This window comes from Bufo gargarizans, chromosome 2, assembly GCF_014858855.1.
Source record: "Bufo gargarizans isolate SCDJY-AF-19 chromosome 2, ASM1485885v1, whole genome shotgun sequence".
Classification (NCBI taxonomy): Eukaryota; Metazoa; Chordata; class Amphibia; order Anura; family Bufonidae; genus Bufo; species Bufo gargarizans.
The window spans coordinates 190,921,159-190,943,771 of record NC_058081.1 but is presented as its reverse complement, the minus strand read 5'-3'; the positions used below and the strand labels follow the sequence as shown (position 1 = coordinate 190,943,771).

Below are 22,613 nucleotides of genomic sequence, written 5' to 3'. Positions count from 1 at the left end.
AAAGTCTTATCATTGGTGGTGCAGTGTGCCCGCCCCTCTCTCCTCACTGGTGGCAGCAGCACGGGGGGGGGGGGGGGGGGAGGAAGACTGCTTCCTTCTCCCCTGTGCTGCTGAGGGAACATGAGCGCGCTCACAGCAGCGCGCTCATGTTCTGTGATACTAGACTGCGCAGCCCAGTATCGAAAAAAATGGAAATCCCGGTATCGTATTAATACCGGGACAAAAGAATCGAAATTTCGATACCTGCAACAACCCTAATCGTGTGCATTGAAAATTTCAAATTCTCATAGATTACAATGTACATGACCTACGGTGTGTGTTTTCTGCACGCAATCCTGATGGTGTGCATTTAGCCTTAGGGGTCCCATACACTTTCAGCATTTCTACAGTCTTGCACTTAATCTCCTATGACCACAAAGGAATGGGCATGTTGAAATCCTGTGTCGCGGGACATTGTTGCACATGCCTCTAATGTTTATGATCTGGCTGTGCATTATACTGACTACTCAAATACATCCTGGAAAGCAGATGATTCCATGCATTATTCAGTCTCCTCTGTTATCTGCTGCACTACATTTGGATCACATGGGTCTCCTTGTATAGATTTAGATGAGCCTTTATTTGGATAGTATCATTATCTGCATTTCAATAACTAGTTACATACTCTGTCTCCTATGCAATCTCCTTTTAGGATAAGTTTTCTAAACTGGTAGCTAAGGTCGCAAAGTTGCCTTTTCTCATGGATTCAACAGGCCTGGATGGCTATACTTTCTCTTAAACACCCCCCAGGCAGTAAGACATAATGATTACTACTTGCAGATCTGTTCAAGCTAGCAGATGCTTAAACATCACTTGCATTGGATGTGTCCATTTATAAATGTTGGCTATAAAGACTCAATCTTTAGTAGTAGGGGTGCACCGAAATGAAAATTCTGGTCCGAAACCGAAAATTCAGGATACCCCTTGACCGAGACCGAAACTGCCTTTTTGCCCACATACTTTTAAAATACTTTTTTTTTTAAATGATTTTATTAATTCTTTTTCATGAATTTAATAAATCATATTACCCACCCACCCCATAACAGTGCCATCCACAGACCCCCCCCCACCTCATAACAGTGCCATCCACAGACCCCCCCCCACCTCATAACAGTGCCATCCACAGACCCCCCCCCACCTCATAACAGTGCCATCCACAGACCCCCCCCCACCTCATAACAGTGCCATCCACAGACCCCCCCCCACCTCATAACAGTGCCATCCACAGACCCCCCCCCACCTCATAACAGTGCCATCCACAGACCCCCCCCCATCTCATAACAGTGCCATCCACAGACCCCCCCCCCATCTCATAACAGTGCCATCCACAGACCCCCCCCCATCTCATAACAGTGCCATCCACAGACCCCCCCCATCTCATAACAGTGCCATCCACAGACCCCCCCCCACCTCATAACAGTGCCATCCACAGACCCCCCCCCACCTCATAACAGTGCCATCCACAGACCCCCCCCACCTCATAACAGTGCCATCCACAGACCCCCCCCCCACCTCATAACAGTGCCATCCACAGACCCCCCCCCACCTCATAACAGTGCCATCCACAGACCCCCCCCCACCTCATAACAGTGCCATCCACAGACCCCCCCCCCACCTCATAACAGTGCCATCCACAGACCCCCCCCACCTCATAACAGTGCCATCCACAGACCCCCCCCCACCTCATAACAGTGCCATCCACAGACCCCCCCCCACCTCATAACAGTGCCATCCACAGACCCCCCCCACCTCATAACAGTGCCATCCACAGACCCCCCCCACCTCATAACAGTGCCATCCACAGACCCCCCCCCACCTCATAACAGTGCCATCCACAGACCCCCCCCACCTCATAACAGTGCCATCCACAGACCCCCCCCCACCTCATAACAGTGCCATCCACAGACCCCCCCCACCTCATAACAGTGCCATCCACAGACCCCCCCCACCTCATAACAGTGCCATCCACAGACCCCCCCCCCCACCTCATAACAGTGCCATCCACAGACCCCCCCCCCACCTCATAACAGTGCCATCCACAGACCCCCCCCCCCACCTCATAACAGTGCCATCCACAGACCCCCCCCCCCCACCTCATAACAGTGCCATCCACAGACCCCCCCCACCTCATAACAGTGCCATCCACAGACCCCCCCCCCCACCTCATAACAGTGCCATCCACAGACCCCCCCCCCCCCACCTCATAACAGTGCCATCCACAGACCCCCCCCCCCCCACCTCATAACAGTGCCATCCACAGACCCCCCCCCCCCACCTCATAACAGTGCCATCCACAGACCCCCCCCCCACCTCATAACAGTGCCATCCACAGACCCCCCCCCCCCCTCATAACAGTGCCATCCACAGACCCCCCCCCCACCTCATAACAGTGCCATCCACAGACCCCCCCCCCCACCTCATAACAGTGCCATCCACAGACCCCCCCCCCCACCTCATAACAGTGCCATCCACAGACCCCCCCCCCCCCACCTCATAACAGTGCCATCCACAGACCCCCCCCCCCCCCACCTCATAACAGTGCCATCCACAGACCCCCCCCCCCCACCTCATAACAGTGCCATCCACAGAACCCCCCCCATTGCCGCTCCAGTACAGACTAGTTATTATAAAATGTGTACAATTAATAGAAAATAGCGGGGAGGGACTGGGAGGAGGAGCTGGGGGCCGAAATTTCGGTGCCGAAATTTCGGTGCACCCCTATTTAGTAGTCTTAATCTAGATTACATAACCTGGGCACGTATGAAAAGTATCTACACTGATTTTAAAGAAGTTTTCCCTCATTAGGCTATGGCATATCTTGATTAGAGGGTTGGGACCTTATGTTGAGGAACCCCCACCAATCTTCCATTCAAGTGAATGAGGCTGTGTCGCGGCATTGTCACTCCTTGCACAATCAGTGGTTATAAAAAATAAAATAAAAAATCCCCTTCATTATATTTAAAGATCCACTCCTAAGGAAATGACCTGGAGCTTTCTTCATGCTTGTTGTTGACCCTGGATCTGTGCATGTGCTTTTGGGATTTCACATGTAGACTTCAGTATGTGCTGTCAAGTAGTAACTGAGTATTGCACACAGTGAGATAGTATGGTCTGGATTACTTGCACGTAGAATGCGGTCATATATACGTTTTATGATCACTGATTTCTCTAGGCACTGAAGATGCATGGTGGCCACGTGAACATACTAACTTTAGTCAGCGCTGAATGAGATGCTGTCAAAAATGTATTTCCTTGCTCCAGCTTCCTGCTGTGTTCTTAGAATTTTCTTTAGGATGGGTTCACACACCTCAATTTTTTTAACTTATTTTTTTTGTTTTTTGAATCCAAGACTAGGAGTGATAAAGGTGTAAGGGAAATATGGCTAAAATGGCATTAAAACTGCTGTATGTGAACAAGGCCTAGGTTGGGGTACTTTCACACTTGGGTTAAATGTTTCCGGTATTGAGTTCCATCCTAGGGGCTCAATACCGGAAAAAACTGAGTTTTATCCTAATGCATTCTGAATGGAGAGCAGTCTGTTCAGCATGCATCGGGTGGTCTTCCGTTCAGTCACTGTAGGGTTTTTAGACTGAGAAAATGCTGCAGCATGCTGCGGTATTTCCTCCAGCCAAAATTCTGGAACACTTGCTTGAATTCCGGATCCGCCATTCATTTCCATTGAAATGTATTAAAGCTGTATCTGGTATCAAGTGTTCTGGTAAAACTGATCCTGTTTTGTGGTCTGTGCATGCGCAGATCTTTTAAAAAATGTGAAAAATAATAAATACTGGATCCGTTTTTTCGGATGACACCGGAAAAAACGGATCCGGTATTGCAATGCATTTGTCATACTGATCAGTCTGCAAACAGTTTTCCTGATCAGGCAGTTTAGGCAACTGCCTGCTGGAATCAAACCACGCAAGTGTGAAAGTACCCTTAAACTTTTTTTTTTTTTTTTTTCCTCCTTTTTAGTCGGTCTTATTTTCTCTTTTTCCCTCTCTATACAGATAAAGCACTCTGCTTGATATGGTCATCTCTATCCTTCCTGGGCTGGATACACCTTTCTGTGCTGTCTTTTTCTTCTAGTCTCTTCTGGGAACTCTTACACCCATCTTTCTGTAGTAATCCTGCAGTCACTTTTCTGCTGTACAGACACTCTGTAAAATAAAAGACCCACTGTGTATTTTCTCTCTGCTTTTCTGCATTATTTATTGAATACCTTAAATGAACCTTTAATAAAACTGCAAATCTGTACTTTTGACACTTGTAGGACATCTCTGTATGTGCTTTACACAGTGCCTGCACTACCATTTTATGAACGTTATGTCCTTCCTATATGTGATCTTGCATGAGTAAAAGTAGCAATTCATTTATGGGTACGTACCAGCGGGGGCCCAAACTGTAGTGACATATATTGTTGCTGGCCAGTCATCTTCACTGCAGGGCATTTACGCGTGGTATTGCCCGTCTGCTCCATCGGATAAGGAGGCAGCTGCCGCTTATTGGTCAATTACAGTAAAATGCCTTTTTACTTTGGGTGATTGTGTAAAACGCTCCACACTGCTGTCTACAGCCCTATTGCAATGAATAGGTCCACTTCCAATCCGCAAAAAATGCAGATCGGATGCAGACCAAAAATATGGTTGTGAGCATGGGGCCTTGTATCCAGAGGATGCAAACCAGTACATGACTAGTGCTGCTCTCATTCTAGCCAGTCTCCACTGTAGACTGACACATTGTTGCAAACTACCAGAAAGCCTTGTGTAGCTCACAGAGCATGGTCTAGGCTTGATACAATTGTATCCACTTCTGTCAGAGCAGGACTAGCCATGTACAGGTTTCCAGCCTCTGCATGTTAGGGAGCATTCACACGGCCGTAAGTGTTTTGCGGTCCACAAATTGCGGATCCGCAAAACACTGATGCCGCATTTTGCTATATAGAGTGCCTATTCTAGAATAGGACATGCGCTTTTTTTGCGGGGCCATGGAACAGCACAACGGATGCGGACAGCACACGGTGTGCTGTCCGCATCTTTTGTGGCCCCTTTGACATTAATGGGTCCGCACCCGTTCCGCAAGTTTGCGGAACGGATGCAGATCCATTTATACGGTTGTGAATGCTCCCTAAACAAGAGAAATCTCATTCACTGACTACAAACTAAGGTCTTGAAAATGGCATGGAACAGTCAAAGTATATTGGAAAGACGCTTAATGTTTACGGTGATTTTAAAGGGGTTGTGCATCTTTTGGGGGTGCTTTAGCAAAGGGAAGCATAGATGCCTGCTTTCCAACCCTGGCTCCAAACGCTTGTTCTATGACCTCAGCTGCTCAATTCGGCTCCCTGGATGTAAACTTAGTGTTTGACACAGCTGCAGCCAATCACTGGCTGCAACAGCAGCCTGCTCCCCTTGTGTTATGTCACCATTTGTCATGATGCAACTGGCTGCAGTGGTGTCAAACAGGAAGTTTACATCCACAGAGTTCAGCGGAGCAGTCAGGGAGTCGGTGCCAGGAAGCAGGTAAGTGTGCAAAAGGTGCACACCCCCTTTAAGCTTTAACCTAAAAACTGATCAATGCACACAGCCTTTACAGGTTATGTTCTGCAATTTAGTGACTGGTTTCAATGAACTGATCTATATTTTCAAAAAAAAAAATTCTATTCCCTCTGTTTATACAAAGGGGTGGAACAATTTTATGTAATCTTACTATTTTGCAACATTTTTTTTTTTAATTTTAATTACATTTTTTTCTTCTAATCTGAATTGGAGGTTGGCGCTTAATCTCACTTTATGCAAATGTAATAACATGAACATATAAATACATGCATTATGGGTGTATATTACAGCACAGAGCAATGCTTGTCATGTTCCGAGTGCTTGCACAGTCTACTTTGTCTCAATTTTTCAATGTTTTTAATTTCTATGGACACTGACATTCTGAAAAAAAAATATCTAACTGCTATCCAACTATTCTTTGGGCCAGCTCCTTTGTCTGATGTGCCTATAAACATGTACGGTATTTAATTGTATTGCCTCCAAGCATGCCCTTCCCTGTGATGGTAGTGCATATTCTGTGGATACATTTACTGGTTGCTGCACATAAACTGTTGGTAGTACAGAGCATCTAAAATCCAGTAGATTAGATCTGCTGGCATCAGGCACACATGGACCAGACAAAACATTCGCTACGAGTCCGAAAAATCCAGTGGAGAAGCAATTAACATGTCGCCACTACAGCAACCAACTTGTAGGGCCCAATGGAGTTGTCACATTTAGGCTTCTCAGTCCCAGCCCCTGTGTAGACCATTCAGATGTTACAGCCCAGCACCATCTGTACCTATGGATGACTGCAGGGGAACCAACTCATCCTGTTTGTGTTTAGCCCTGTTTGCAGTCTGCCTCTTGTACGAATACAGCACTGATGATATTTTGAGGAATAAAAAATAATAATAAATATTAGTATTTGGAGGTAGATTAAACAGCAATGAACCCTCTGGTGACTTGAAGCCCTGTCACATGTTACTGTGTGGTACACCTAGACAAGGTATTGTATTGACTTCTGCCATGGTTTGCTTGTGATTTAATCAGGTGTAACAATACTTGTACATATCGTCTAAGATTAATGGCTTGGTGTGAAAATAACTCAATTTTTTTTTTTTTAGATAATGTGGTTGAATTAATTTTAATGTTCTAAGAATGTCATGAGTGTTTTGGTCTCTAAAAACCCATTTATTTTCAAAAATCTAATTCTTAGTTGGTAGTTTTTTGTATTTGTGAATCTTATCTTTACCATTTGTAGCATATGTTTGCCTTTTTAGATCATTATACAGTACTATATCTTACAGTTTATACATATAATCACTGCAGAAAGAGTTTAGTTGCGCTGTATATCACATTCAACAACCGGTTGGCGATATAAGGTGGCCATCCCATGTAGGTTGATCAGCAGTTGAACAAGTGATCATCCGATAAATGTTTATTTTACAGATGTGGCCATACACATTTTAGTCCATATTTACCTTTACAGTTGTTGAAACCAGCCATACAAGTTCACACATGTTCAGTGACACTGGGTGAAAGAGCAAAGATCTTTCTGGGAATGTTCTTTCAAAGAACTTTCTTTCACAAATGATCTTTTTCCTCCATCAACCTGCAGCACTCCAGCTGTTGTAAAACTACAATTCCCAGCATACTCCATTCCTTTATATGGGGGTTCTGAGAATAGCAGAGCAAGTATGCATGCTGGGAGTTGTAGTTTCACAAAAGCTGGAGGTTGCTGACCGCTGTTTTAGACGATGGTATGTCCTCCGTTGTTAAATTTCGCCTAACAAATCATCGTTTTGGCTGAAGTTTAGACTGTGTATGGCCACCTTTTTTAGAGGGACACTTTCCCAAAATGCAGTACTAAATGTAACCTATAAACATAGCTCTGGAGTAGAATGTGTCATTTGGGATTAGTGTCAGAGAATTAAGGGTACTTCCACACTTGCGTTGAGAATCCAGCAGGCAGTTCTGTTGCCGAAACTGCCTGCCGGATACGGAAATCTGTATGCAAACTGATATCATTTGCAGACTGATGTGGATCTGTCTGACAAATGCATTGAAATACCGGATCCGTCTCTCTGGTGTCATCCGGAAAAAACGGATCCAGTATTTATTATTTTTAAAGGTCTGCGCAGACTGGATCAGTCAGTGGCAATTTTGATGCCTGATCCGGCACTAATACATTTCAATGGAAATAAGTGTTCCGGAATTTTGGACTGAGAAAATACCACAGCATGCTGCAGTATTTTTATTTTATTTTTCCGGCCAAATACCGTAAGAGGGACTGAACTTGAAGACGTCCTGAACGGAATGCTCTCCATTCTGTATGCATTGGGATTAAACTAATAATATATATATATTTTTTTTTTTACGGTATTGAGCCCCTAGGACGGAACTCAATACCGGAAAAGAATAACGCTAGTGTGAAAGTACCCTAAAGCGGAGGATATGTAAAGTTGCTCAACTTTTTATGCAAATAAGGGATATACTGTATTTATCTACAAAGGTGATCATATGCTTTCATTTTAAAGTAATCTAATTACTAATTTAGCAACCTTATAACACGACTTATCCTCGCCGGTTGTTTGTTTTCCTTTTAAATGTTTCTAATTTTATTTTCCTGTTAAATGTAACCCATTTTATTGCATGGAAATAGTTGCCAAAATTACAAATTTACCCAGTCTTAAATGTATTTAAAGAAAATATATGTACATGGAACCATTTATAAATGTGACTTGGGCCTTGTTCACATCTCCGTCAAGCAGATCCAGCAGACTACCGGTTTTGGCATTGCAGAATTCTTCAGTTTACCACTTGATCCCCATTGACTGTAATGAGATCCGGATGCTTTTACGGCATAAATGCCAAGTTTTGGTTGGACAAATACCGCTGTATGCAACTTTTTTTTTTTTTTTTGTCCTGCCAACAGACTGCATTTGTGCAAGATCTGCTTGACGGAGATGTGAACAGGGCCTTAATCCGCATTCATTCGTTTTTCTAGCTTTAGTAGAAAAGATCCACAAGGATACATGTACATGGTCATATTCCACTCGCGTTTTTTTGTTTTTACTGAATGCTATATTCATGAAAATGTTAACGCATGTGAGTTGAGTGCATAGAACTAACTGCTTTTGTGTAATTGTTTTGCGCATTAATTTGGTGTCTAGACAGAAGACTGTCACATACCTTACCCTCATGATTTTTATTTTATTTTTTAAACAGAAAAAGTGACACATGCAAAAGAAGAGAACTTAAATATGCATCAAATGTTGGACCAAACACTTCAGGAATTAAACAACATGTAAAAAGATCTGCCGGTGTTTACCTGTGACATCTGGTTTTCTGAAGACACTGCTTGACAAGTCCCGATAATGGCTGGGATTGGAATGGATATACGTTTAGTTTTTTGTTTTTTGTTTTTTCCCTTCTTCCCTCCTCTCCCTCCTTCCCTTTTTACAAATGGCTAAAGACTAAATGGGGGGGTCAACAGATAAAACTGGGAAGGGATGGATGAGAATGCAGTTAGCCATCGTGCCAAGAATGGGTGGCCTGTTAATGGCCAAACATCTTCCAAACGTGTCTGATATTTTAACGGTTTGTTTGGGTATCTGCCTGCCTGCTAATTTTTATTCAAATTCAGTTGTCATACAAATTTAACTTTTATTTTTTCAGTTTCTAGATGCAAAATCATTAAAGGCTAGCGAATTTCCTCCTTTGAAATACGTTCATGTTTTTTTTTTTTTTTCCTTTTTTGTGCTAAAGGGTGAATTGCATTATGGATTCCTTTACCACGGACCATAACGCAATTCTATGACAGAATGCCTTTTAGAGGCATTCCGTTATTCGTTCCATCATAATAGAAGTCTATGGGCTGCATAATGGAAACGGGACTGATCCGGTTTGCAGCCCATAGACTTCTATTATGACGAAATGAATAACCAAATGCCTCTAAAGGCATCCCGTCATAGAATTGCGTTATGGTCCGTGGTAACGGAATCCATAACGCAATTTACCTTTTACCACCAAATGAAGTGTGAACGAATTTCATGAGCATAAATTCGCTCATCTCTAAAAATCATCACAACCAAATATCTGGTCCAAATCCATATACCTCTATAGAACATGGTCATGCTGAAGACGTGTAAAACAGAACAGAATCCATTATAGGCTTTAGTATAGTGTTTACACTGGATGGCATGTGAACGAGATTATGGTAAATTGCTCCAGGTCAAAAACATGAGTTTCCCTTTACCTAACCTAAATATATATATATATTAATATAGCCAAAGCTAGAACCATCTTGATTATATGAAGATATATTCCCGAAAAGCAGTATGGCACATACCCAATGTTTACTATAGAAAGGGTTATTTGAATTTACATACGGTTGTTCTAATGTACAATGGTTGTTTATAGACTTTAGTTTATTTAACTTGTATCTAATTTAAAATCTGAGATTTCAGCAGCTGGTCAGTGTAGACTTATTGTCTTCCAAATCATCTTTACATCAGGTCTGTTTATATGGCCTAACTGCATTCCTCCTCCCCCTATATATATATATTTTTTTTTTTTTTTTTTTTTTTTTTTTTTTTTTTTTTTTTTTTTTTTTTTAACTGAATGCAGATCTTCTAACTATTCCAGAATAATGCAAATTTGGGAGAGATTATCAATGTGGACATAGCCTTTGCAATGCATCACTTCTATTTTGTTTTATTTTTACACAAGTTTTAGATTTGAACCAAAAGCGTAAAACCTTGTAATATGAAATAAAAAGCACACTTGAAATTTTCTATATTTTTGTCTTCCTAAGCTTTGCTGCCTGTATGGATTACGTCCAGTCAATTTTTTTTTTTTGCTTTTGGGACATATTTACACACTTTTTTTTTTTTTATGATTAACCCTAGCCACTTTTCACCTTTTTAAAGGGTTTTCCTAATTTTTGTTTTTACTGATCTATCCTCTGGATAGGTCAGAAGTACCGGATTGGTGGGTGACCCAGGACTGCCGCTGATCAACCCTCACCATTTGGGTACTGATGACCTATCCAGAGGTCATAACTACCGTATATAAAAATCTTGGAAAACTCCTTTTAAGGCCCAGGAAAATTTTTGCTAATCTGACTGTCACTATATGGTAATAACCTTGGAATGCTTTAACTTATCCAAGCCTTTCTGAGATTATTTTGACAAATTGTATTTCATAACGGTGGTAAATTTGAGTCAAAGGTAAAACTTTTCCTTTCTAAAAAATAAAATAAAAATTGCCATGTTCAAAATTTGAATTTCACTGTCTCTAAGACAAGACAGTGACACCTCATAAAATTATTACTTAACATTCCTCATATGCACACCTTTTTATATTGGCATCATTTTGTAAATGTAAATTTTTATTTATTTTGACATTAGAAAGCTTAGAATTTTAAATGAAATTTTTTCTTTTTCCCAAAACCTAATTTTAAAAGGATCAATTCAGCAATGAAGTGACTGAGGGGCCTACATAACAAAAAACACCCCAAGCTAAAATCCTCAAGGTATTATAAACTAATTTTACAAACTTCATTAACCCTTTAGATGTTCCACAAGAATTAAAGAAAAATGGATGTGAAATTTCAAAAGTTCACTTTTTTGCAGATTTTTTTTTTTTTAATCTAACAGCGGAGCCCCGAACGCTAGTGTGAAAGTAGCCTTAATAGGATGTATTGCACCCCACAATTTGCTACCCATTTTGTCTTGAATACGGTAACGCCAAATAGGTTCTTGTAAACTGCTGTCTGGGTGCACAGCACGGCTCAGAAAGGAAGGAGCACCATGTGCATTTAAGGCCTAGTTTGGTGACTTATACTGCACTGGCTGACAACTGCAGAGGCTCCGAGGTGAAATATAATGACAACCTGCCCCCCCCGCATCCGCCCAAGAAGTGACCCAATTGTGGAAACTCCCTTACAGAATTTACCAAGGGATGTAGTGAGCGTTTTGACTACCCCCCCCCCCCCCCCCATTTTGTTTGGCAAAAATTAACAGCAGATGGTGCAAAGTGAAACTTTTTTTGGCTGTCATGACAGATCAGTCTTGGCCATAAAAGACATAATACAACCGGATCCGTTCATGGAGGATGCATGTGGTTGTATTATTGTAACGGATCCGCAAAGAAAAAACGCAAGTGTGAAAGTAGCCTAGGTGTTTAGTGAGCTTTTTGACCGCACAGGTGTTTTGTAGAAATGAATGTGCAGTGGACTGTGCAAAATTCAAATTGCAAGTTTTCCACAGATATGGCATTTCAGTGGCCAATATGTTGTGCCCAGCGCATGCCATCTGAGCCTCACAATGCCCTTTACATTGTAAGACGGGTATTGTAATGTCATAAATGTGGGTGTAAACTGATGTACACGGCAGAGTTCAGAAGGGAAAGATCACCTTTTGAATTTTCAGTGGATATTTTGATGGATTGGTTTACAGACGACATGTTGCTATATAACAGCCTGAGGCACCATTACAGCATTTTCTGAGAACGAAACATTTATATTTTTCTCAACTGAGCTGTGTGGGGGCTTATTTATTTTTTGTGGGATTAGTTGCCATTTATCATTGGTACTTACAATTTTCTGGCCACTTTATTACACTTTTTGAGAAGCCGAATAAAGAAAAGGCAGCAATTCTGCTATTGCTTCTTGTGTTTTTGTTATTGCAGCATGGACTGTGCAGGAAAAATGACATTATCTTAATTCTACTGATTAGTATGATTACAGAGATACCAATTTTAGTTTTTTTTTTTTCAAGTGGTTAAATTTTTTTTTTTTTCTGAGGGCCATATTTTTATTCTATGGTCTTGTGTGGGGGCTTTTTTTTTGGGATATATAAAAGAAGTTCACTTCATCACAAGAGAAGTCATGTGGATTCAAAAATACATTGTGTAGACAATTCAATCTTGATTAGTCAAAGAATAAACCGTGAGTGCAATCTCAACAACAAATCCCCCCCTCCCCCCCCCCCCTCTCCAAGACAGAACATTAACAGTCTGTAGCCAATATAACCCGTACATAAATGGCAGCAGGCTAGAATAGCCTACATTTCTTTGTCAGTTAATGAGAAGACACAGGTGGTGGCAGCATTCCATCAATAGCCTCCACTCACCTAACACATTGAGCAATGTTATCCCATAATGTGTACTATTAAGAGCCAGCCAAGGACTGCTTACTCCGGATCGGTCTATTCAGAGACTAATACTCAAATTTTGAAAGACAATTTCATTTGCAATATACCTTCCCCCCCCCCCCCCCCCCCTCCTTTCCAATCAAATCCCTACATTCAGCCTAGCAATAAACTATGCTATAACTGGAGGAAGCGGGTGAATCACCTCTCTGCCAGTGGTTTACGTGCCTGGTATAGCATTCTATTAATACCTATAATAATAGGCGGCTGTAGGCATGAAAGATACCAAGCAGACACATTTTAGGATCAGGGGAAAAGTTTGCACTGTAGGTTTTACAACGTCATGCCAGTATACTTTTCAGGTTATCACAGCTCCACAACATGTGAAATAAGTCAGCCCCTGCCTCCCCACACTGCGGACAGCAGGAATCAGTTCTATATCCATTTTTATAGAGAAATACTGGGGTTTAATATACTCTCTATAGAGCATAAACCGCTGCAATAGCCTAGCTGCTTCACTAAGGGATACATTTGGGGTTAATACGAGTACTTCGTCCCACTGGGTGTCAGCAATTGTTCCCACATCCTCTTCCCATTTTGCTTTAATCTGAGTCAGGATTTATTTTTTTTTTTTTTCAAGAAGTCCTCATGCAATGAAACATATACTTTTGAGATGGCTCCATTTACAGACCCTGTTGCCACCACAGCATCAAGCGTCTGATTAGTCATGTACTGTAGTGAGGAAAGCCTTAATTGCGCATCCAATGCGTGCCTCAGCTGCAAGTATTTATAGAAACGTGTGGAGGGGAGGCCAAACTCGGAACACAGCTGCTGAAACTGCTTTAGAAGTCTCTGGGAGTATAATTGGCCAATATGCCAAACGCCATTACTTCCTCGTTGGGAGAACCCCGTTAATTGGGGTAATTCAGGTAACAGAGGATTATTCCAGATGGGAGAGAGATTCAACAGTCCTGAGCTACCCAAGAGTTCTCTAGCCTTAGTCTACACCCTCTGCATAAGCACCAGAATTTGAGCAGATTTAAACCTAGGGTCTACATCCCCCTCCAGGACTACTAGTGGCAAATAACCAGATGCCCATGCCACTAGCCTACCTTCTCTCCCCACTTCTCCCGCCGTATTCCATCCCTTTAACCACCACCCGACCGCCTAATGCACCGATGTGTCCGGGAGGTGGTTGATTTACTCCTGGACGCATAACAGCGTCTAATATACCTGCTACCTGGTCCTCTGGTGGTCCCTTTTGTTTGGATCGACCACCAGAGGACACAGGTAGCTCAGTAAAGTCGCACCAAACACCACACTACACTACACCCCCCCGCCCCGTCACTTATTAACCCCTTATGAACCCCCTGATCACCCCCCCTGTCAGGCTCCGTTCAGACGTCCGTATGATTTTTACGGATACATGGATCGGATCCGCAAAACACATACGGACGTCTGAATGGAGCCTTACAGGGGGGTGATCAATGACAGGCGGGTGATCACCCATATAGATTCCCTGATCACCCCCCTGTAAGGCTCCATTCAGACGTCCGTATGATTTTTACGGATACATGGATCGGATCTGCAAAACACATGCGGACGTCTGAATGGAGCCTTACAGGGGGGTGATCACCCATATACACTCCCTGATCACCCCCTGTCATTGATCACCCCCCTGTAAGGCTCCATTCAGACGTCCGTATGATTTTTACGGATACATGGATCGGATCCGCAAAACACATGCGGACGTCTGAATGGAACCTTACAGGGGGGTGATCAATGACAGAGGGGTGATCACCCATATACACTCCCTGATCACCCCCTGTCATTGATCACCCCCCTGTAAGGCTCCATTCAGACGTCCGCATGTGTTTTGCGGATCCAATCCATGGATCCGTAAAAATCATACGGACGTCTGAATGGAGCCTTACCAGGGGGGTGATCAGGGAGTCTATATGGGTGATCACCCCCCCCCCCCCCCCCCCCCCCGTAAGGCTCCATTCAGACATTTTTTTTGGCCCAAGTTAGCGGAAATATATATTTTTTTTGTGTTTGTTTTTTCTTACTAAGTCTCATATTCCACTAACTTGTGTCAAAAAATAAAATCTCACATGAACTCTCCATACCCCTCACGGAATCCAAATGCGTAAACATTTTTAGACATTTATATTCCAGACTTCTTCTCACGCTTTAGGGCCCCTAAAAAGCCAGGGCAGTATAAATACCCCACATGTGACCCCATTTCGGAAAGAAGACACCCCAAGGTATTCCGTGAGGGGCATATTGAGTCCATGAAAGATTGAAATTTTTGTCCTAAGTTAGCGGAAAGTGAGACTTTGTGAGAAAAAAACAAAAAAAAATCAATTTCCGCTAACTTATGCAAAAAAAAAAAAAATCTATGAACTCGCCAGGCCCCTCATTGAATACCTTGGGGTGTCTTCTTTCCAAAGTGGGGTCACATGTGGGGTATTTATACTGCCCTGGCTTTTTAGGGGCCCGAAAGTGTGAGAAGAAGTCTGGGATCCAAATGTCTAAAAATGCCCTCCTAAAAGGAATTTGGGCACCTTTGCGCATCTAGGCTGCAAAAAAGTGTCACACATCTGGTATCGCCGTACTCAGGAGAAGTTGGGGAATGTGTTTTGGGGTGTCATTTTACATATACCCATGCTGGGTGAGAAAAATATCTTGCCAACTTGCCAAATGCCAACTTTGTATAAAAAAATTGGAAAAGTTGTCTTTTGCCAAGATATTTCTCTCACCCAGCATGGGTATATGTAAAATGACACCACAAAACACATTCCCCAACTTCTCCTGAGTACGGCGATACCAGATGTGTGACACTTTTTTGCAGCCAAGGTGGGCAAAGGGGCACATATTCCAAAGTGCACCTTTCGGATTTCGCAGGCCATTTTTTTACACATTTTGATTGCAAAGTTCTTCTCACACATTTGGGCCCCTAAATTGCCAGGGCAGTATAACTACCCCACAAGTGACCCCATTTTGGAAAGAAGACACCCCAAGGTATTCTGTGAGGGGCATGGCGAGTTCCTAGAATTTTTTTATTTTTTGTCGCAAGTTAGTGGAATATGAGACTTTGTAAGAAAAAAAAAAATTAAAATAAAAATCATCATTTTCCGCTAACTTGTGACAAAAAATAAAAAGTTCTATGAACTCACTATGCCCATCAGTGAATACCTTAGGGTGTCTACTTTCCGAAATGGGGTCATTTGTGGGGGTTTTCTACTGTCTGGGCATTGTAGAACCTCAGGAAACATGACAGGTGCTCAGAAAGTCAGAGCTGCTTCAAAAAGCGGAAATTCACATTTTTGTACCATAGTTTGTAAATGCTATAACTTTTACCCAAACCATTTTTTTTTTATCAAAGACATGTAGAACAATAAATTTAGCGAAAAATTTATATATGGATGTCGTTTTTTTTTTTGCAAAATTTTACAGCTGAAAGTGAAAAATGTCATTTTTTTGCAAAAAAATCGTTAAATTTCGATTAATAACAAAAAAAGTAAAAATGTCAGCAGCGATGAAATACCACCAAATGAAAGCTCTATTAGTGAGAAGAAAAGGAGGTAAAATTCATTTGGGTGGTAAGTTGCATGACCGAGCGATAAACGGTGAAAGGAGTGTAGTGCCGAAGTGTAAAAAGTGCTCTGGTCATGAAGGGGGTTTTAGCTAGCGGGGTTGAAGTGGTTAAAGTGTTGCAGCTGAGCTGAAAGAAAGTATAATGAGGGGTTAGGCAGCACCAAACCACCCTCATCCTTGGCCCTCTGTAGAGGTTCATATTTAATTCTACTTCTCTTATCCTTCCACAACAGGAAACAAAATATTTGCTGAATATTGTAAAAATAATGTATAGAAATCCATACTGGAGAATTATGGAGCACTATAAGAGTTTTGGCATCAGCACCATTTTAATTAGGTTACCCCCTATCCACTAGGGATATGGGCAGCCTTCGTTTTAAACTTAGTTAGTAGAGGCAGTAAATTATCTGGTATGTATCTATCTGGATTGATGGAGATGTCCACTCCCAGATACTTAAATGAGGATACTACCCTGAGTTTAGTATGATCAAGACAGAAATTTTCCAGGACTGGGGACAAAGGGAATATCACAGACTTATTCCAGTTGATAAGCAGTCCAGACTGCCTGCCAAATTCAGAGATAAGTGAGATAATAGGGTCTATGGAAGAGATCAGGTCACCTATATATAGCAGGATATAATCTGCATATAGCGATGCATGCTCCTCCAAGTCCGTCCCCCCCCCCCCCCCCCCCTTTTGAGGCCCTGGAAAATCTGTGTGGCTCTAAGGAGGCAAGCCAGCGGTTCTATCGCTATAGCAAATAAGAGAGGTGGCAGTGGGCAGCCCTGCTTTGTTCCCCTCTCTAGTGCCAGCGCTGGAGAAATCCCTCCATTTACTCTAATCCTAGCTCTGGGTTGGTTATAGAGCAGTTGCACCCATTTTATGGAAATCGGGCCAAATGCTATTTTGGACCAAACTGCCCAAAGGTAATCCCACTCTACGCTATCAGAAGCTTTTGCAGCATCGAGTGAGATCACAGCCCCACAGTTCCCTCCTTCCTCCTTATCCAACTGGAGATTCAGGAACAGGCGTCTAAGATTTAAGGATGTAGATATTCCTGGCAACAAGCCAGATTGGTCTTCATGAATAATAGTACTGACAACATATATATTTTTACGTCTGCCATTAACAGTGAAATGGGATGATAAGAATCTACCTGTGTAGGATCCTTGCCTGGTTTTGGAAGCACTACCACAATCGCCTCCCTCATCGAACTGGGTAAAGTACCTGCCCGATATGAGTTCATAAAAAACATTAAGTAGGTGCGGGAGAAGAAACTCCTGTTGCCTCTGATAAAATTCCACCTGCAAGCCATCCGCCCCTCAGGTGCCTTTTCATTAGGAAAAGATCTCAACGCCAGCTCAAGTTCCTCCAGCCGGATATCTCCATCAAACAGCTCCACAGTTAAAATGGGCAAGGAAATATCCATCAAATACTTCTCTATCCGTTGGGCTGACTGTCAGTCTAGACCGATAGACGTCCCTAAAGTGAGCATGGAATACCCCCAAAATATCCTTATCCCCGGTAATTAGGTCCCCATGTACAGTACAGACCAAAAGTTTGGACATGCCTTCTCATTCAAAGAGTTTTCTTTATTTTCATGACTATGAAAATTGTAGATTCACACTGAAGGCATCAAAACTATGAATTAACATGTGGAATTATATACATAACAAAAAAGTGTGAAACAACTGAAAATATGCCATATTCTAGGTTCTTCAAAGTAGCCACCTTTTGCTTTGATTACTGCTTTGCACACTCTTGGCATTCTCTTGATGAGCTTCAAGAGGTAGTCACCTGAAATGGTTTTTACTTCACAGGTGTGCCCTGTCAGGTTTAATAAGTGGGATTTCTTGCCTTATAAATGGGGTTGGGACCATCAGTTGCAGTTGTGGATACACAGCTGATAGTCCTACTGAATAGACTGTTAGAATTTGTATTATGGCAAGAAAAAAGCAGCTAAGTAAAGAAAAACGGGTGGCCATCATTACTTTAAGAAATGAAGGTCAGTCAGTCCGAAAAATTGGGAAAACTTTGAAAGTGTCCCCAAGTGCAGTCACAAAAACCATCAAGCGCTACAAAGAAACTGGCTCACATGTGGACCGCCCCAGGAAAGGAAGATCAAGAGTCACCTCTACTGGGGAGGATAAGTTCATCAGAGTCACCAGCCTCAGAAATCGCAGGTTAACAGCAGCTCAGATTAGAGACCAGGTCAATGCCACACAGAGTTCTAGCAGCAGACACATCTCTACAACAACTGTTAAGAGGAGACTGTGTGAATCAGGCCTTCATGGTAGAATATCTGCTAGGAAACCACTGCTAAGGACAGGCAACAAGCAGAAGAGACTTGTTTGGGCTAAAGAACACAAGGAATGGACATTAGACCAGTGGAAATCTGTGCTTTGGTCTGATGAGTCCAAATTTGAGATCCAACCACTGTGTCTTTGTGCGACGCAGAAAAGGTGAACGGATGGACTCTACGTGCCTGGTTCCCACCGTGAAGCATGGAGGAGGAGGTGTGGTGGTGTGGGGGTGCTTTGCTGGTGACACTGTTGGGGATTTATTCAAAATTGAAGGCATATTGAACCAGCATGGCTACCACAGCATCTTGCAGTGGCGTGCCATTCCATCCGATTTGCGTTTAGTTGGACCATCATTTGTTTTTCAACAGGACAATGACCCCAAACACACCTCCAGGTTGTGTAAGGGCTATTTGACCATGAAGGAGAGTGATGGGGTGCTGCGCCAGATGACCTGGCCTCCACAGTCACCGGACCTGAACCCAATCGAGATGGTTTGGGGTGAGCTGGACTGCAGAGTGAAGGCACATTTTAACAGTGTATTCGGTAGGACTATCAGCTGTGTATCCACCTGACTTCTCCACAACGCAACTGATGGTCCCAACCCCATTTATAAGGCAAGAAATCCCACTTATTAAACCTGACAGGGCACACCTGTGAAGTGAAGACCATTTCAGGTGACTACCTCTTGAAGCTCATCAAGAGAATGCCAAGAGTGTGCAAAGCAGTAATCAAAGCAAAAGGTGGCTACTTTGAAGAACCTAGAACAGTGATGGCTAACCTTAGCACTCCAGCTGTGGTGAAACTACAACTCCCAGCATGCTCCATTTATTTCTATAGCGTTCTGAGAGCAGCCAAGCAAGGGGGGCATCTTGGGAGTTGTAGTTTTACCACAGCTGGAGTGCCAAGGTTAGCCATCACTGACCTAGAATATTACATATTTTCAGTTGTTTCACACTTTTTTGTTATGTATATAATTCCACATGTGTTAATTCATAGTTTTGATGCCTTCAGTGTGAAGCTACAATTTTCATAGTCATGAAAATAAAGAAAACTCTTTGAATGAGAATGTGTGTCCAAACTTTTGGTCTGTACTGTTCATCCTTAATAGAAGTTACACAAGAGGGGCCAGATTGTGCTTTAATAACAGTGGCTAATAAATGACCAGCACTCTCACCTTCCATAAAATATCTCTGGTTCCTTAAAAAATGGCTTTTTCCATTAGATGTTCCTTTAACAGCCCTTGCGCCTCCCTCTAATTAGCTTTATTTTCCTGCGTTGGGTTTGTTTATATATTTGGATTCTGTGGTCAATACTCTATTGGATAGCTCTACAGCGAGAGCCCTACTTTTGGTCTTGTGGGCACTAATACCTCCTTATATATGCCTTCATTATATCCCATACTATCGGTACAGTGGCAGTTCCAATATTTGAAGTGAAAAATTCCACCAGTGCATTAGCGATCGTACCGCCAGTATCCACGAGCTGAAGCCAGAATGGCTTCAAACGCCAAATAGGTCATAAATTTAGCCCCAGGTTTCCTAACTTCAATTGCGCCAGGATGGGAGAGTGGTCAGACACAGTCCGGGGGAGGTAAGAGACCTCTTGCACAAGTTCCAATAAGGACAGAGATCCCAACACTAGATCAATTCTGGACAAGGAATTATTTGAGGAAGAGTAGCAAGAATATTGCCTTTCCTCTCGATGCTTAGCCCTCCAGAGATCGCACATATCTACCTCTAATATCAATCTAGCCAATCCTGAGGGTGAGGGGCCCAATACACCAGCATTTGAAGTGAATTTATCCAGAGGCTTGTCCATGTACATATTAAAGTCCCCAACCATCAGCACAGGGACACCAGGGAACCTGGCTGTAAACACTAGTATTTTTGTCAGAACCTTGCTGGAGTACGATGGGGAAATGTATACTGCCACCAGGATCAATCTAAAATGAAAAATAGAGCGGTCTACACATATATATATCTTCCAGTATTGGGAATAGATCTACAGGGAGTGCAGAATTATTAGGCAAGTTGTATTTTTGAGGATTAATTTTATTATTGAACAACAACCATGTTCTCAATGAACCCAAAAAACTAATATCAAAGCTGAATATTTTTGGAAGTAGTTTTTAGTTTGTTTTTAGTTTGTTTTTAGTTTTAGCTATTTTAGGGGGATATATGTGTGTGCAGGTGACTATTACTGTGCATAATTATTAGGCAACTTAACAAAAAACAAATATAAACCCATTTCAATTATTTATTTTTACCAGTGAAACCAATATAACATCTCAACATTCACAAATATACATTTCTGACATTCAAAAACAAAACAAAAACAAATCAGTGACCAATATAGCCACCTTTCTTTGCAAGGACACTCAAAAGCCTGCCATCCATGGATTCTGTCAGTGTTTTGATCTGTTCGCCATCAACATTGCGTGCAGCAGCAACCACAGCCTCCCAGACACTGTTCAGAGAGGTGTACTGTTTTCCCTCCTTGTAAATCTCACATTTGATGGTGGACCACAGGTTCTCAATGGGGTTCAGATCAGGTGAACAAGGAGGCCATGTCATTAGATTTTCTTCTTTTATACCCTTTCTTGCCAGCCACGCTGTGGAGTACTTGGACGCGTGTGATGGAGCATTGTCCTGCATGAATGATACCAGCCCAAACCAGTACTCCACCTCCACCTTGCTGGCGTCTGAGTCGGACTGGAGCTTTCTGCCCTTTACCAATCCAGCCACGGGCCCATCCATCTGGCCCATCAAGACTCACTCTCATTTCATCAGTCCATAAAACCTTAGAAAAATCAGTCTTAAGATATTTCTTGGCCCAGTCTTGACGTTTCAGCTTGTGTGTCTTGTTCAGTGGTGGTCGTCTTTCAGTCTTTCAGTTCATGGGCAGTTATTTTGCGCCTTGGTTTTTCCACACGCTTCTTGCGACCCTGTTGACTATTTTGAATGAAACGCTTGATTGTTCGATGATCACGCTTCAGAAGCTTTGCAATTTTAAGAGTGCTGCATCCCTCTGCAAGATATCTCACTATTTTTGACTTTTCTGAGCCTGTCAAGTCCTTCTTTTGACCCATTTTGCCAAAGGAAAGGAAGTTGCCTAATAATTATGCACACCTGATATAGGGTGTTGATGTCATTAGACCACACCCCTTCTCATTACAGAGATGCACATCACCTGATATGCTTAATTGGTAGTAGGCTTTCGAGCCTATACAGCTTGGAGTAAGACAACATGCATAAAGAGGATGATGTGGTCAAAATACTCATTTGCCTAATAATTCTGCACTCCCTGTATGTATTAAGATACTAACACCACGCGCATGGGTAGAATAAGTGCGCCATCCATGCTCTGTGTATCAGATGAGTTTTGTCAGATGTAAAATGTGTTTTAGATAGGCAAAGAATTGCTGTTTAGAAGTCTGACCCATTCCCTTGGGTGCAAAGCAGTAATCAAAGCAAAAGGTGGCCACTTTGAAGAACCTAGAACAGTGATGGCGAACCTATGGCACGGGTGCCAGAGGTGGCACTCAGAGCCCTCTCTGTGGGCACCCGCACTCTGGAAAAAGTCTATGGTGTATCAATATGCCTTAGACTCTTCCTGCCCTTCATCAGCGCAGGCGCACTATGAACAGCATAAGCAGTGCACTGAATGTAGGCAGGCTATGATAGCTAAATAATAGAGTACATGGCAGACATACTATATTGGACTGTAGTATTCAGGTTACATTGCCGCATTGGCACTTTGCGATAAATATGTGGGTTTTGGGTTGCAGTTTGGGCACTCGGCCTCTCAAAGGTTCGCCATCACTGACCTAGAATATGACATATTTTCAGTTGTTTCACACTTTTTTGTTATGTATATAATTCCACATGTGTTAATTCATAGTTTTGATGCCTTCAGTGTGAATCTACAGTTTTCATAGTCATGAAAATAAAAAAAACTCTTTGAATGAGAAGGTGTGACAT

At 42.5% G+C, this 22,613-nt stretch overlaps 1 protein-coding gene across 10 annotated transcripts in view; it reads left to right on the top strand.

Moving 5' to 3' along the window:
• TPM1 (tropomyosin 1) overlaps positions 1-9,037 on the top strand; it is a 45,064-nt gene extending 36,027 nt beyond the window's left edge. For 7 of the 10 annotated variants that reach the window (XM_044279812.1, XM_044279809.1, XM_044279811.1 and 4 more), the window contains one exon: positions 8,805-9,037. In XM_044279812.1, the coding sequence (XP_044135747.1) occupies positions 8,805-8,887 (83 nt within the window). In that variant the 3' untranslated portion in view covers positions 8,888-9,037. Of the gene's footprint in view, positions 1-4,046; positions 4,228-8,804 lie in introns of those variants that run through there. The other 3 variants (XM_044279806.1, XM_044279815.1, XM_044279817.1) reach the window with 1 other exon arrangement.
• Positions 9,038-22,613: the final 13,576 nt, after the last annotated feature.